Source organism: Cetorhinus maximus, chromosome 4, assembly GCF_964194155.1.
Source record: "Cetorhinus maximus chromosome 4, sCetMax3.hap1.1, whole genome shotgun sequence".
In the NCBI taxonomy this organism is placed as follows: domain Eukaryota; kingdom Metazoa; phylum Chordata; class Chondrichthyes; order Lamniformes; family Cetorhinidae; genus Cetorhinus; species Cetorhinus maximus.
Window position 1 is genome coordinate 177951429 of NC_135882.1, and position 17221 is coordinate 177968649.

The 17221-nt window shown below is 46.1% G+C and overlaps 1 protein-coding gene across 2 annotated transcripts in view; it reads right to left on the reverse strand.

Moving 5' to 3' along the window:
• LOC144680071 (mitochondrial potassium channel ATP-binding subunit-like) overlaps positions 1-17221 on the reverse strand; it is a 99936-nt gene that overhangs the window by 68530 nt on the left and 14185 nt on the right. The window contains exons 3-4 of one of the 2 annotated variants that reach the window (XM_078541220.1): positions 3277-3432; positions 1900-1994 (exon numbers count right to left, since the gene is read on the reverse strand). The exons of the other annotated variant lie outside the window; for it this stretch is intronic. Coding sequence (XP_078397346.1) covers positions 1900-1994; positions 3277-3432 — 251 coding nt within the window. The remainder of the gene's footprint in view (positions 1-1899; positions 1995-3276; positions 3433-17221) is intronic. 2 annotated transcript variants of the gene reach the window in all.

The window sequence follows — 17221 nt, forward strand, 5'->3', positions numbered from 1 at the left end:
GAGGAGTAGGGGGTGATGGAGGAGTGGACCAGGGTGTCCTGGAGGGAACGATCCCTGCGGAATGCCACCGGGGGGGGTGAAGGGACGATGTGTTTGGTGGTGGCATCATGCTGGAGTTGGCAGAAATGGCGGAGGATGATCCTTTGAATGCGGAGGCTGGTGGGGTGATAAGTGAGGACAAGGGGGACCCTATCATGATTCTGGGAGCGAGGAGAAGGCGTGAGGGCAGATGCGCGGAAGATGGGCGGGACACGGTTGAGGGCCCTGTCAACCACCATGGGTGGAAAGCTTCAGCTAAGGAAGAAGGAAGACATGTCAGAGAAACTGTTTTTGAAAAAGTGGCATCATCGGAACAGATGCGACGGAGGTGAAGGAACTGAGAGAATGGGATGGAGTCCTATTACAGGAAGCGGGGTGTGAGCAGCTGTAGTCGAGGTATCTGTGGGAGTCGGTAGGCTTGTAATGAATATTGGTGGACAGTCTATCACCAGAAATTGAGACAGAGAGGTCAAGGAAGGGAAGTGCCAGAGATGGACCATGTGAAAATGATGGAGGGGTAGAAATTGGAAGCAAAATTAATAAATCTTTCCAGGTCCAGACGAGGGCATGAAGCAGCACCGAAGCAATCATCGATGTACCGGAGAAAGAGTTGTGGGAGGGGGCCGGAGTAGGACTGGAACAAGGAATGTTCCACATACCCCATAAAGAGACAGGCATAACTGGGACCCATGCGGGTACCCATAGCCACACCTTTTATTTGGGGGAAGTGAGAGGAGTTAAAGGAGAAATTGTTCAGTGAGAGAACAAGTTCAGCCAGACAGAGGAGAGTAGTGGTGGATGGGGATTGTTCGGGCCTCTGTTCAAGGAAGCGGAGAGCCATCAGACCATCCTGGTGGGGGATGGAGGTGTAGAGGGATTGGACGTCCATGATGAAGAGGAGGCGGTTGGGGCCAGGGAACTGGAAATTGTTGATATGATGTAGGGTGTCAGAGGAATCACGGATGTAGGTGGGTAGGGACTGGACAAGGGGAGAGAGAATGGAATCAAGATAACAAGAAATGAGTTCCGTGGGGCAGGAACAGGCTGACACGATCGGTCTGCCGGGACAGTCCTGTTTGTGGACTTTGGGTAGGAGGTAGAAGCGAGGTTGGGAGACTATTGGGTTGGAAGCTGTGGAAGGAAGATCTCCAGAGGAGATGAGGTCAGTAACAGTCCTGGAAACAATGGCTTGATGTTCAGTGGTGGGGTCATGGTCCAGGGGGAGGTAGGAGGAAGTGTCTACGAGTTGACGCTCAGCCTCTGCGAGGTAGAGGTCAGTGCGCCAGACAACAACAGCACCACCCTTGTCAGCAGGTTTAATGACAATGTCAGGGTTGGACCTGAGAGAACGGAGTGCAGCAAGTTCAGAGAGAGACAGGTTAGATTGGGTGAGAGGAGCAGAGAAATTGAGACGACTGATGTCACGACAGTATTCCAGATGTGGTCTCACCAAATTGTAGCAAGACATCTTTATTCTTGTACTCCAATCCTCTTGCAATAAAGGACCACATGCCATTGTCTTCTTAATTCTTCGACTCACCATCAATAAATCACTAAGCTATGTATCACCATTGTGAAAACCACTTGTTCAGGTGTGGGAAGTCTGAAAATCAACAAATGCACTAACTCATTAAATCTTCTCCTAATCTCTGGTATTTATTTCACCCTGTGAAACTCTGACACATTTCTATGGCCCTCATCTCTTTAAGTTTACATCTTAGTCAGCAGGGAGACCTGGCAACGCCAGGCACGGCCACTGGCAGCTGACCATGGATCTGGATTCACAGAGGGTATGTTACAATTTTATTTTTAATATCAAACAACACAGGGAATCTCTTCACCACCTCAGCAAAGACAAACCTGAGCAGGGTTGCAAACAATTCTTTCCTCAGGTTGGCAGCAACTCTCTCGCCGATTCTGGACAGGAGAGTGATGTAACAGCAAGTCAGGACACCCTAATAAGCAGAAGGCAGAAATCGTGTTAAAGACAGATTCAAGGCAGAACCGCAAACATTTATTACATTTAAGAATTTCATACTCGATGAAAACAGAAATGTTTGGGCGGAGGAACAACACAGTTTGCATTTTGAAATTCCAGGGCAGTGCCACATAATCCCAAATTCAAAGTAAAGCTCCCTCTACACTGTCCCATCAAACACTTCCAGGACAGGTACAGTGCGGGGTTAGGTACAGAGTAAAGCTCCCTCTACACTGTCCCCATCAAACACTCCCAGGGCAGGTACAGCACGGGGTTAGATACAGAGTAAAGCTCCCTCTACACTGTTCCCATCAAACACTCCCAGGACAGGTACAGCACGGGGTTAGATACAGAGTAAAGCTACCTCTACACTGTCCCCATCAAACACTCCCAGGACAGGTACAGCACGGGGTTAGATACAGAGTAAAGCTCCCTCTACACTGTCCCCATCAAACACTCCCAGGACAGGTACAGCACGGGGTTAGATACAGAGTAAAGCTCCCTCTACACTGTTCCCATCAAACACTCCCAGGGCAGATACAACACAGGGTTAGATACAGAGTAAAGCTCCCTCTACACTGTCCCCATCAAACACTCCCAGGACAGGTACAGCACGGGGTTAGATACAGAGTAAAGCTCCCTCTACACTGTCCCCATCAAACACTCCCAGGGCAGGTACAGCATGGGGTTAGATACAGAGTAAAGCTCCCTCTACACTGTCCCCATCAAACACTCCCAGGACAGGTACAGCACGGGGTTAGATACAGAGTAAAGCTCCCTCTACACTGTCCCCATCAAACACTCCCAGGGCAGATACAGCACAGGGTTAGATACAGAGTAAAGCTCCCTCTACACTGTCTCCATCAAACACTCCCAGGACAGGTACAGCACGGGGTTAGATACAGAGTAAAGCTCCCTCTACACTGTTCCCATCAAACACTCCCAGGACAGGTACAGCATGGAGTTAGATACAGAGTAAAGCTCCCTCTACACTGTCCCCATCAAACACTCCCAGGGCAGGTACAGCACGGGGTTAGATACAGAGTAAAGCTCCCTCTACACTGTCCCCATTAAACACTCCCAGGACAGGTACAGCACGGGGTTAGGTACAGAGTAAAGCTCCCTCTACACTGTCCCCATCAAACACTACCAGCACAGGTACTTGAAACAGATTGAGCTTTCCTCTATCCCTGATCAAAAAATTCAGCAGAGATTGCAAACCCAATGCACAAGCTCCATGGTGGCTCACTGGATCTTACCTGCAGAGTGTAGGTAACCAGTAATTTTACACCTGGCACCTGCATGGCGCTGAAGTAGCAGTCCGGGTTCGTCTGCAAGCATTGGACAACAGCGTTCATCAGGTCTCCCAGCAACAGCGGGATCTGAGTATTCAGCAACGCTGCACCACAGGCAAACTGGAACAGAGGGAAGGAATGGGAGCATCAGCAACAGGCTCAAGATAGAGAGAGAAAGAGGGAAATAGGTATTAGGAGCAGGGGTGAGCCATTTGGCCCTTCAAATCTGCTCCACCATTCAATACGACTGTGGCTGATCTGGTTGTGGCCTCAGTTCCACTTTCCTGACTGCACCCATAATCCTTGACTCGCTTGTTTATCAAAAATCTATCTAACTCAGCTTGAATAAATTTAAAGACCTAGCCTCCATTACTTTCTTTCACATACTAAAAGTGGACAAATCTCCAGCTCCGGGTGATTTACGTCCCGGGCTGCTGAGGGAGGCAAGGGAGGAGATCGCAGGGGCTCTGACCCAAATTTTTAATTCCTCTCTGGCCACGGGGGAGGTACCAGAGGACTGGAGAACAGCTAATGTGGTTCTGCTATTCAAGATGGGTTGTAGAGATAAGCCAGGGAACTACAGGCCAGTGAGTCTCACGTCAGTGGTAGGGAAACTATTGGAGAAAAATCTGAAGGAGAGTATTTATCTACAGTTGGAGAGGCAAGGTTTGATCAGGGATAGTCAGCATGGCTTTGTCAGAGGGAGATCATGCCTAACAAATTTGATCGAATTTTTTGAGGAGGTGACCAGGTGTGTAGATGAGGGTAGTGCAGTTGATGTAGTTTATATGGATTTCAGTAAAGCCTTTGACAAGGTCCCACATGGGAGACTTATAAAGAAGGCAAATGCACATGGGATACAGGGTAATTTGATAAGGTGGATTCAAAATTGGCTTAGTTGTAGGAGACAGAGGGTGATGACAGAAGGATGCTTTAGTGACTGGAAGCCAGTGCCCAGTGGCGTACCACAGGGATCTGTGCTGGGTCCCCTATTATTTGTCATTTATATAAACGACATAGTTCACTATGTGGGGGGTAGGATTAGTAAGTTTGCAGATGACACAAAGATTGGCCGGGTGGTTAACAGTTACGTTGAGTGTCTTGGGCTACAGGAAGATATAGACGGGATGGTCAAATGGGCAGATAAGTGGCAGATGGAATTCAACCCTGAAAAGCGTGAGGTGATACACTTTGGAAGGAGTAATTTGACAAGGAAGTATTCAACGAACAGCACGGCACTAGGAAGTTCTGAGGAACAAAGGGACCTTGGCTTGTGTGTCCATAGATCTCTGAAGGCGGATGGGCACGTTAGTGGGGTAGTGAAAAAGGCATATGGGACACTTGCCTTTATTAATTGAGGCATAGATTACAAAAGTAGGGAGGTCATGTTGGAGTTGTATAGAACCTTGGTGAGGCCACAGCTGGAGTACTGTGTGCAGTTCTGGTCACCACATTATAGGAAGGATGTGATTGCACTGGAGGGGGTGCAGAGGAGATTCACCAGGATGTTGTCTGGGATGAAACATTTAAGTTATGAAGAGAGGTCGGATAGACTTGGGTTGTTTTCGTTGGAGCAGAGAAGACTGAGGGGTGACCTGATCGAGGTGTACAAGATTATGAGGGGCATGGACAGGGTGGATAGGGAGCAGCTGTTCCCCTTAGTTGAAGGGTCAGTCACAAGGGGGCATAAGTTCAAGGTGAGGGGCAGGAGTTTTAGGGGGGATGTGAGGAAAAACCTTTTTACCCAGAGGGTGGTGACAGTCTGGAATGCGCTGCCTGGGAGGGTGGTGGAGGCGGGTTGCCTCACATCCTTTAAAAAGTATCTGGATGAGCACTTGGCACGTCATAACATTCAAGGGTATGGGCCAAGTGCTGGTAAATGGGATTAGGTAGGTAGGTCAGGTGTTGCTGATGTGTCGGCACAGACTCGATGGGCCGAAGGGCCTCTTCTGCTCTGTGATTCTGCGAATGACCCTCAAAAAAAAAATTCTCCTCACCTCGGACTTAAAAGGGGCTCTTATTTTTAAACTATGTCCTCTGGCTCTAGTCTCCCAATAAGAGAAAACATCCTCCCAGTACCTACACTATCTTCTAAACTCCAATGGGTATAGGCTCAGCCTGTTCACCTTTCTTCATAAGATAAGCCCTTCATCCCAGGAATGAGTGAAGTCGAATGAACAGAGGAAAGGAATGAATGCATCACAGATTCATAGTATCATCTAATCATACAGCATGGAATGAGGCTGTTCAGCCCATAGTGCTTGCGCAGGTTAATTGAAAGACCTAACCAATTAGTCCCACTCCCCATGCTTTTTCCAATGGCGCTACCAACTTTCCCCCTACAATTATTTATCCAATTCACAGTTACTTTGAATTTACTTCCACTGCCCTTCCAGATAACATTCCAGATCACAACAACTTGCTGTGTGAAAACAATTCTCCTCCTCTCCCTCTGTTCTTTTGTCAATTGCCTTAAATCTGTGTCCTCTGGTTATTGACACTCCTGCCACTGCAATTTCTCCTGAACTACTCCATCAAAACCTTTCATGCTTTGAACAAATCTATTAAATTATCTATTAAGCTTTTTTATTCATCCGTGAGATATGAGCGTTGGCTAAGCCACTTATTGCCCACCCCTAATTGCCCTTGAGAAGGTGGTGGTGAGCTGCCTGTCTACCACGTGCTGTCCATGTGGTGTAGATACACCCATAGCGCTGTTAGGGAAAGAGTTCCAGAATTTTGACCCAGCGACAGTGAAGCAACAACGGTATATTTCCAAGTCAAGATGGTGAGTGGCTTGGAGGGGAGCTTCAGGTGGTGTTATTCCCAAGAGTCTGCTGACCTTGTCCTTTTAGATAGTGGCGGTCCTGGGTTTGGAAGGTGCTGTCTAAAGAGACTTGGTGAGCTCCTGCAATGTATCTTGTAGATGGTACACACTGCTGCCACTGTGCGTCGGTTATGGACAAAGTAAATGTTTAAGGTGGTGGATGGAGTGCCAATCAAGTGAGCTATTTTGTCTATGATGGTGTTAAGTTTCTTGAGTGTTGTTGAAGCTGCACTCATCCAGGCAAGTGGTTTATGCCTTGTAGATGGTGGACAGGCTTTAGGGAGGCAGGAGGTGAGTAACTCTCCGAAGAATTCCGAGCCTCTGACCTGCTCTTGTAGCCACAGTACTGATATGGCTGGTGCAGTTAAATTTCTGGTCATTGGTGACCACCAGGGTGTTGATAGTGGGGGATTCAGCGATGGTAATGCCATTGAATGTCAAGGGCGTGCCTTCTTAACCACTCTATTGATCTGTCCTGCTACCTTCAGGGTTCTGTGGACATTCACTCAAGTTTCCTGTGGCGCCAAATCTGTCTGGGCACAAGCAAAATACTGCGGATGCTGGAAATCTGAAAGAAAAACAGAGAATGTTGGAAAAACTCAGCAGGTCTGACAGCAACTGTGGAGAGAGAAACAGAGTTAACATTTCGAGTCTGTATGACCCTTCTTCAGAGCTAAAGAGACGTAGCTCTGAAGAAGGGTAATACAGACTCAATACATTAACTCTGTTTCTCTCTCCACAGGTGCTGTCAGATCTGCTGAGTCTTCCCATCATTTTCTGTTTTTATTTCTCTCTGGGTACATCTGTTTTAGGTCTTTGACTGACTCAATGTGATTATTGTTGGTCTCTTTTGCTGTGACTGGTATATTGGTGAACTTGTGCTCACAATGTTGAGTTCCATGCACACCGGTAACCCTGCTATTGCTGGTCCACTTATATTCACCAGGTAAAATACTTGTGGTTTCCACACAGACTTGCCATAGCTGCATTTCAATGTCAACGTACCTATGCAATGAATGGGTGATCCATTGTGCCCAGTTAGTTTGTTTGTCATTTGTATCATTGACTTCCAATGACTCAGATACATATCCTTCAGGATTCTGACTGGCAAGATATTCGCTCTTGCTCGCATGTCGACTTTGGCTCTGAGCTTGTGTTTGCTGGGATTTCAATCCACCTACAGCCTCTGCATTTTACCAAATTTTACCAAATCTTGTCTGTGGCTCAGCCTGTGGACTTCAAACTCACATCACTGCCACCATGTTGGTTTTCTATGTCTGCTATACACAAGTTTACCAATCTCACACCAGGACTGAGAAACTATACGTAGGTTTGGTTACAGGATGGCTCAGCAGACTGGTCTACTTTATGGATTCGGCAACTATTATTCACAAGGACAGCACAGCTGCCATTCCGACACAGACACTGCTAGCTGATGGTCACCTGCTGCTCTACATCCGAGCTACCCACAACTCTTTCTCCGGTACATCGATGATTACTTCGGCGCAATAAATTTTTCCAGGTCCAGACGAGAGCATGAAGCCGCACTGAAGTAATCATTGATGTACCGGAAAAAGAGTTGTAGGAGGGGGCCGGAGTAGGACTGGAACAAGGTGCTGCTTCATGCTCTCGTCGGGACCTGGAAAAATTTATTAATTTTGCTTCCAATCTCCACCCCTCCATCATCTTCACATGGTCCATCTCTGACACTTCTCTTCCCTTCCTTGACCTCTCTGTCTCAATTTCTGATGATTGACTGTCCACCAATATCCATTTCAAGCCTACCGACTCCCACAGCTACCTCGACTACAGCTCCTCACACCCCGCTTTCTGTAAGGACTCCATCCCATTCTCTCAGTTCCTTCGCCTCCGTCGCATCTGTTCTGATGACGCTACCTTCAAAAACAGTTCCTCTGACATGTCCTCCTTCTTCCTTAACCGAGGTTTTCCACCCACGGTCGTTGACAGGGCCCTCAACCGTGTCCGGCCCATCTCCCGCGCATCCGCCCTCACGCCTTCTCCTCCCTCCCAGAAACATGATAGGGTCCCCCTTGTCCTCACTTATCACCCCACTAACCTCCGCATTCAAAGGATCATCCTCCGCCATTTCCGCCAACTCCAGCATGATGCCACCACCAAACACATCTTCCCTTCACCCCCCCTGGTGGCATTCCGTAGGGATCGTTCCCTCCGGGACACCCTGGTCCACTCCTCCATCACCCCCTACTCCTCAACCCCCACCTATGGCTCCTCCCCATGCCCACGCAGAAGATGCAACACCTGCCCCTTCACTTCCTCTCTCCTCACCGTCCAAAGGCCCAAACACTCCTTTCAAGTGAAGCAGCATTTCACTTGCATTTCCCCTAACTTAGTCTACTGCATTCGTTGCTCCCAATGCGGTCTCCTCTACATTGGAGAGACCAAACGCAAACTGGGCGACCGCTTTGCAAGAAAGACCCAAACCTCCCTGTCGCTTGCCATTTTAACACTCCACCCTGCTCTCTTGCCCACATGTCTGTCCTTGGCTTGCTGCATTGTTCCAGTGAAGCCCAACGCAAACTGGAGGAACAACACCTCATCTTCCGACTAGGCACTTTACAGCCTTCCGGGCTGAATATTGAATTCAACAACTTTAGATCTTAAACTCCCTCCTCCCATCCCCACCCCATTTCTTCCCCCTCCCTTTTGTTTTTTTCAATAATTTATATAGATTTTTCTTTTCCCACCTATTTCCATTATTTTTAAATCTACAACTAATACCTTGTCAGTCTTTCCACCCCACCCCCACTAGAGCTGTACCTTGAGTGTCCTGCCATCCATTCTTAATTAGCACATTTTCTTAGATAATATCACCACCTTCAACACCTCTTTGATCCTTTTGTCTGTGACATCTTTTGATTATCTGCTCCTATCACTGCTTGCTTGTCCCTACAACCACCCCCCCCTCAACTTCTCTCCCCCCCCCCCCGCCCCGTCACCTTAAACCAGCTTATATTTCACCCCTCTCCTAACTATACTCAGTTCTGCTGAAGGGTCATGGGGACTCGAAACGTCAACTCTTTTCTTCTCCGCCGATGCTGCCAGACCTGCTGAGTTTTTCCAGGTAATTCTGTTTTTGTTTTGGATTTCCAGCATCCGCAGTAGTTTTTTGTTTTTTTCTCTTAAGGTTAACTTGCAGGTTGACGCGGTAGTTAGGAAGGCAAATGCAATGTTGGCATTTATTTCGAGAGGACTAGAATATAAAAGCAGGGATGTGCTGCTGAGGCTTTATAAGGCTCTGGTCAGACCACATTTAGAATATTGTGAGCAATTTTGGGCCCCGTATCTCAGGAAGGATGTTCCGGCCCTGGAGAGGGTCCAGAGGAGGTTCACGAGAACAATCCCAGGAATGAAAGGCTTAACATATGAGGAACATTTGAGGACTCTGGGTCTATACTCAATGGAGTTTAGAAGGATGAGGGGGGATCTGATTGAAACTTACAGAATACTGAAAGGCCTGGATAGAGTGGACGTGGGAAAGATGCTTCCATTAGTAGGAGAGACTAGGACCCGAGGGCACAGCCTCAGAGTAAAGGGAAGACCTTTTAGAACAGAGATGAGGAGAAACTTCTTTAGCCAGAGAGTGGTGAATCTATGGAATTCATTGCCACAGAAGGCTGTGGAGGCCAGGTCATTGAGTGTATTTAAGACCGAGATAGATAGGTTCTTGATTGGTAAGGGGATCAAAGGTTACGGGGAGAAGGCGGGAGAATGGGGTTGAGAAACTTATCAGCCATGATTGAATGGCGGAGCAGACTCGATGGGCCGAATGGCCTAATTTCTGCTCCTATGTCTTATGGTCTTATGGTGTGGTCTAACTAGCGCCTTGTATAGCTTTAGCAAGACTTGCCTGTTTTTATACTCCATTCCTATTTGAAATAAAGGCCAACATTCCCTTTTGCCTTACCTATTACCTGCTGAACTTGTATGCTAGCTTTGTGGGATTCATGCACGAGGACCCCTAAATCCCTCTGTGCTGCAGCTTTCTACAGTCTTTCTCCATTTAAATAATATTCAGCTCCTCTTTCCTTCCTGCCCAAGTGCATAACCTCACACTTTCCCACATTATATTCCATCTGACATGTTTTTGCCCATTCACTTAACCTGTCTACATCCCTCTGTAGACTGTGTCATCCTCACCACTTGCCTTCCCATCAATTTTTGTGTCATCTGCAAACTTGGCGATAGTACATTCATTTCCCTCATCCAAGTCATTAATATATATTGTAAATAATTGTGGCCCCAGCACTGATCCCTGTGGCACGCCACTAGTTACAGGTTACCATCCTGAAAATGCCCCCCATATCGCAACTCCCTGTCTTCTATTCGTTAGCCAATCCTCTCTCCATGCTAATATACTACCCTCAACGCCATGGGCTCTTATCTTATTAAGTAGCCTTATGTGTGGTACCTTATCGAATGCCTTTTGGAAATTTAAATATATTACATCTACTGGTTCCCCTTTATCTATCCTGCTTGTTACCTCCTCAAAGAAGGCATGATTTCCCCTTAATGAAACAGCTGACTCTGCTTGATTAGATTATGTATTTCTAAATGCTCTGCTATTATACCCTTTATAATAGACTCTAACATCTTCCCAATGACAGATGTTAAGCAAACTGGCCTATAGTTACCTGTTTTTTGTCTCCCTCCTTTTTGAATAAGGGTGTTACATTGGCAGTTTTCCAATCCTCTGGGACTTTTCCAGAATCTAAGGAGTTTTGGAAGATTACTACCAGTGCATCCACTATCTCTGCAGTTATTTCCTTCAATATTCTAGTATGCAACCCATCAAGTCCAGGTGACTTATCAGCCCCATTAGTTTCCCGAGTACTTTTTCTCTAGAGATAGTTATTGTATTTATTTCCTAACCCCCTTTTGCCCCATGATTATTTAGTATTTTTAGTATGTAATTAATGTCTTTTATCGTGAAGACTGATGTAAAGTATGTATTCAACCCCTCTGCCATTTCCTGGTTCCCCATTATTATTTACCTAGCCTCATTCTCTAAGGGGCCTATATTGACTTTGGCCTCTCTCTTCCTTTTTATATATTTAAAGAGGCTCTTACTGTCTGTTTTTACATTACTTGCTAGTTTACCTTCAGAATTTATTTTCTCCATTATTTTTTGGTCATCTTTTGTTGGTTTTTAAAAATTTCCCAATCCTCTGGCTTACCACGAATCTTTGCCACATTGTATGTTTTTTCTTTCACTTTGATACTATCCTTAAATTCCTTGGTTAACCAAGGTTGCTTTATCCCCTTCCTACAATCCTTCCTCCTCACTGGGATATATCTTTGTCGTGAGTCATGAACTATTTTCTTAAGCGTCTGCTATTGTTCATCAACAGTCTCTTCTGCTAAACTCCTTTCCCAGTCCACTCCAGCCAACTCTGCCTTCATTCCTTTGTAATTACCCTTATTTAAGTTTAGCACAGACGTTTCCGAACTAAGTTTCTCACTCTCAAATTGAATGCTAAATTCCACCATGTTATGGTCACTGTTTCCTTGGGGATCTTTTACTCTGAGATCATTTATTAAACCTACCTCATTACACATTACCAGATCCAAAATAGCCTGATTCCTGTTTGAATCTACAACATATTGTTCTAGGAAACTGTCCCAAATACACTTTATGAATTTCTCATGGCTACCTCTGCCAATTTGATTTTCCCAATCTACATGGAGATTAAAGTCACGCATGATTAATATACCACCTTTTTTACATGCCCTCATTATTTTCTGATTTATTCTCTATCCAACAGCATAGCTACTGTTAGGGGTCCTATAGGCTACTCCCACCAGTGTCTTCTCCCCCTTGTTATTTCTTACCTCTACCCATAAGGATTCCACATCTTCCGATCCAAGATCATTTCTTGTTATCATACTTATTCCATCTCGTACTAACAAAGCTACCCCATCAACCTTTCCATCCTGCCTGTCCTTTCGAAAAGTCACATACCCCTGAATATTTAGTCCCCAGCTTTGATTTCCTTGTAACCATGTCCCTGTAATGGCTATAAGATCATACCCATTAATCTCTATTTGTGCCATTAATTCATTTATTTTGTTCCGAATACTATGTGCATTTAAGTAAAGAGCCATTAATTTTGCCTTTTTACCATTTTTTCCCCCTTTGACCCTTTATGATATATTGACCCTAAGTGATATAATAATATCCTTGACTTTATAAACAGAAGTACAAAGTACTTCACTTCCTCCACCACCGACGCACAGTAGCAGCAGTGTGTACCATCTACAAGATGCACTGCAGGAATTCACCAAAGCTCCTTATTCAGCACCTTCCGAACCCAGGACCGCTACCATCTAAAAGGACAAGGTCAGCAGACTCTTGGGAATAACACCACCTGGAAGTTCCCCTCCAAGTCACTCACCATCCTGACTTGGAAATATCTCGCCGTTGCTTCACTGCCGCTGGGTCAAAATCCTGGAACTCCCTTCCTAACAGCACTGTGGATGTACCTACACCACATGGACTGTAGCGGTTCAAGAAGGCAGCTCACCATCACCTTCTCAAGGGCATTTAGGGATAGGAAATAAATGCTGGCCTAGCCAGCAACGCCCACATCCATGGATGAATAAAAAAAATTATAGAAAGGATGTAATTGCATTAGAGAGGGTACAGAGGAGATTTACGAGAACTCTGCCAAGATTGGAAAATTGCAGCTATGAGGGAAGATTGGATAGGATGGCGTTGTTCTCCTTGGAACAGTGGAGGCTGAGGGGAGATTTTATTTAGCTGTACAAGGTTACGAGGGGCCTGGATAAAGTGAAGGGGAAGGACACAATTTCCCTCAGCAGAGAGGTCAATTCCTCGAGGGCATCAGTTTAAAGTAGTTGGTAGAAAGATTAGAGGGGAGATGAGGAACGATTTTTTTTCTCCTAGAGGGTGATAAGCACCTGAAGTCATGTAATCTCCAGGGCTACAGACCAAGTAATGGAAAGTGCAATTAGGCTGGGTGGTTTGATTTCAGGGCAGCACAGGCACGATGGGCAGAGTGGCCTCCTGCTGTGCCATAAATTTAAAAAAATTTTTAAATCTCTGAAAAGGAGGAATGTGCAAGGATGTGAGGAGAGGGTGAGGGGGGTGGCAATATGTGAACTGCTCCTTAGGAGAGCCAGCACAATGGATCGAATGGCCTTCTTCTGTGTTGTAATGATTCTATTATTCTATGATTCATTGGTGATTCTGTACTACATCTCAAAGAAGATGCAGTACTGTCGATCTACCCTTTTAGAAAGCGAAGTGTGCCACAAACAGGAGAAGCTTCAGAGCGAGTTGGGACGAAATGGAGCGTAACAGCATTATTCATCATGTGCTCAGCACACCAACTGATGCAGTTCAGCTATGTGCATGCTTAAAAATGATGGCAAAATCGGAGAAGCTTGGACCCGAGACATCTAAATCTTGCTCTAAAGAGGTATCCACACAAGATTCCAACATTAGAAGAATTGAATCCCAAATTCACAGAAGCAAAGCTTTTCTCGAGGTTGGATGCCTAATCCCACTTTCAAGCTCTTAATCTGTAGCCTTTGGGTTACGGAACTTCAAGTACATATCCAAGTGTTGTTTAAATGCGCTGATGGTTTCTGTCTCTACCACCCTTTTGAGCAGTGAGTTCCAGACCCTACCAATCTCTGGATGAAAAGAATGTTTACTAAGGCAATGTCCTCTCAAACAGTCCTTCAACCCATAATGGCAGACCTGACAAACCAAGCCGAATTCCTGACCCTGGATAGACATCCTTTGTCAAAGATGGTGGAGAGGTGGGAGTCATGTGACATGGGCTTCTGGCTTGTGGAACAAGTAATATTACCTTGCTAACGGCATAGCTTAGTCTGCTGTTTACCCTCTGACGAACGGCCTCCCAGAAAAGGAGCTCTTCCCAGGTTGAACACCTGGCCTCAACTACACTGCTTCTGCTAGAAATTCTGTACCATTGCCTACAAGGCTGATTCATCTCAGCGTATGCCTATCTCATTGTGTGAAGTCAACACCACTGGGAAAGTGAATTATACAGCATTGGTTTCCAGCCCACCGACCTCTGTGAAGAAATACCTCATTCGGCTTTGATTCCAGGCTCTGGAACCCATATGAAACAATATTTCTTGCCTCTGTGGTCTCTGTACTGTAAATCTTTCTTTTTTACTATCCCTCTCTTTACTATCTGAGGAGGAGGGATTGTTGCAAATCCTCTTTTCGCAGTTTATTTGTACACCCTCAAACTAAGGGCAGAATTTTACGTTTGGCATGCGGATGTGTGCCTGACACGGCCGAGTTTAATATGACGCACGATGACGTCAGGCGTGCGTCCCGATGTCATCGCGCACTCGCTTGATATTTCGTTCAGCGGGCGCATGCCGGAGTCGACTGCGTGCCTGCCGATAATTGAAAGGTCTACTAAGGCCATTAACAAACTCATTAAAATCAAATTAACGCTGCCCGTCCAACCTGAGGGGACATGTTTTATTAAATTTTTTACTCTATTAATTTTTTTTAAAAAAGTGCTTTAATCGCCCTGAGGCACGGAGCTGCCTCAGGGAGATTGAAGCGCTCTTTCCTGCGCATGCGCGAACTGCGCACCAGGCCCTCTCTCCCTCCTCTCCCCTGCCCACACAGGTAGCGCTGAGCGCTGCCGCTCGTGATTCACGTGTGAAATCGCAGAGCAGAACCGATTGTGGGTGGCAGTCGGCTTCCCAACCGCCCCCGCCCACTCCCGCCGAAGGAAAAATTCTGGCCTAGCTCTTTGAGTTCATCCTATCTAGAGTTTTCTGTGAGGGGGTGGGAAATAAGCCACTGCTTATAAATAGGGAAACAAATCAAAATACCTTTTTTTACGGACAGATGGTGAGAGGAGAAATTAGCCTCCCCTCCCTGTCCGCAACACATCTCTTCTGAACCTCACCCACACTGAAGATGGAGATGTTCGTGGAGCCTCCTCCTCCAGTTAGTTTTTAAATTGTCCACCGCCATGAGAACTGGATGTGGCAGGCCTGCTGTTGATGTCAAGGCAAGATTTGACTGAGTGTGGCGTCAAGGAGTCCTAGCAAAACTGAAGTCAATGGTAATTAGGAGGAAAATACTCCACTGGCTGGAATCACACCTAGCACAAAGGAAGATGGTTGTGGTAGTTGGAGGTCAGTCATCTCAGCTCCAGGACATCACTGCAGGAGTTCCTTTGTTTAGTGTCCTTCGACCAGCCATCTTCAGCTGCTTCATCAATGACCTTCCCTCCATCATAAGGTCAGTTCGTTGATTGCAAAATGGTCAGCACTATTCACAAATCCTGAGATACTAAAGCAATCTGTGTCCATATGCAGCAAGACCAGGACAACATTCAGGCTTGGACTGGTATTATGATCCCCAGTTGAGGTCACCACTGGACAAGCCTGATCCCAGGTTGGAACCCAGCTTGATAGATCCTAACTTTTATTTGTTTGTTTAGATATGTGGAGAGGGTCACTGGAGTCAGCTAACAAACTTTTAACAAAAGCACAAAACAGTTATTAAACAAGAAAAGATTAACTATATTACAATACACCTTCACCCACAACTATACCTTTATATCACAGATTTGTAAGGATAACACAGGTTACAAAAGCTATCTTATACCCTAATGTCCACTGTACGTACACAGTAAGTGACCTGTGGTCAGACACACCACACTCTAAAACCAACTGACAGATGCTACCTCAGCCAGATGCTATGGATCTCTCATCAACTCCCCCCAGACGCTTGTCCCACCGTGAGCCAAACGATTTCACTGAACTCCATCTTTCACACGAGGGTTTCCAATCTCCACTCTCCAAGAACTTGCTTTGGAATCTTCTCCCAAACTGATGTTTTCTCTCAGACGTCTTCCACAAGGGTTCACCTCCAGGGTTTTGAGGTCTCCTTCCGATGTTTCTCGTCCCTAGGTCACCACATGCATTCGTGCTTTCTTTCAGCAACTCAGCTGCCAACAATACACCACGGCTTCACGTAGCAAAGAGTTGCAGACCTTCAGCCATCTCTTTGGAAGTTCTTGCCTCTAGCCAGCTGTTCTCGCTTTAATTTGGCTTTCTACAGCTATTGTCTCTTTAAATTTAAAGCTTGGGGCCTTTCTCTCTGCCCCTCACTCTTGACTTCACTTAACAGGACCTTTTCCAGGTTCTTATCCCTCCCTTTGATGAGAAGGTTTTCTTGGGACTTTCTCCTGTCCAACTCCCCTGGATTTTGGGGTCTTTTCTTTAGCTTGGGACTGGCTATCTGTCCCCTTTGCTCCAGTCTCTCCAGGCAGCTGTCCTATGCTCCAATTAAGCTTGTTATGGACAAAGAAATAGACAAGTTGCAAACAAATGTGTTGGATTGCGGGAGAGTGGATTTTAGTAAAATAAGGCAGGATCTGGCCAAGGTAGACTGGGAACAGCTACTTGTGGGGAAATCTACAGAGGAGCAGTGGGGGGTGTTCAAAAAGGAAACGGGGAGGGTACAGGTTCAACATGTTCCCTCTAGGGTGATAGGAAGGAGTAACAAGCCCAGAGAACCATGGATGACCAGAGATATTCAGGTTACGATGAGAAGGAAAAGAGAGGCTTTTAGTAGGTACAAGGGAAGCAAATCAGCGGAGACATTAGTGGAGTACAGAAAGTGCAGGGTGGAGCTTAAGAAAGCAATTAGGAGAGCAAAGAGGGGATATGAGAAAGCTCTGGCTGGTAAAAGTAGGGAAAATGCCAAGATATTCTATAAGTATATCAATGGGAAGAGGATAGCCAGGGAAAGAGTAGAGCCCATTAGAGACCAAGGGGGCAATCTATGGGTGGAGCCAGAGGACGTCACTAAAGCGCTGAACGAATATTTCACATCTGTCTTCACCCAAGAGAATGAGGATGAAGGTATCGAACTCAGGGAGAAAGACTGCGAGGTTCTTGAGCAAATTAATATAGGGAGTGACAAGGTATTGGAGATGTTGGCAGGCTTAAAAGTGGACAAATCTCCAGGTCTGGATGATTTGTGTCCCAGACTGCTGAGGGAGGGAAGGG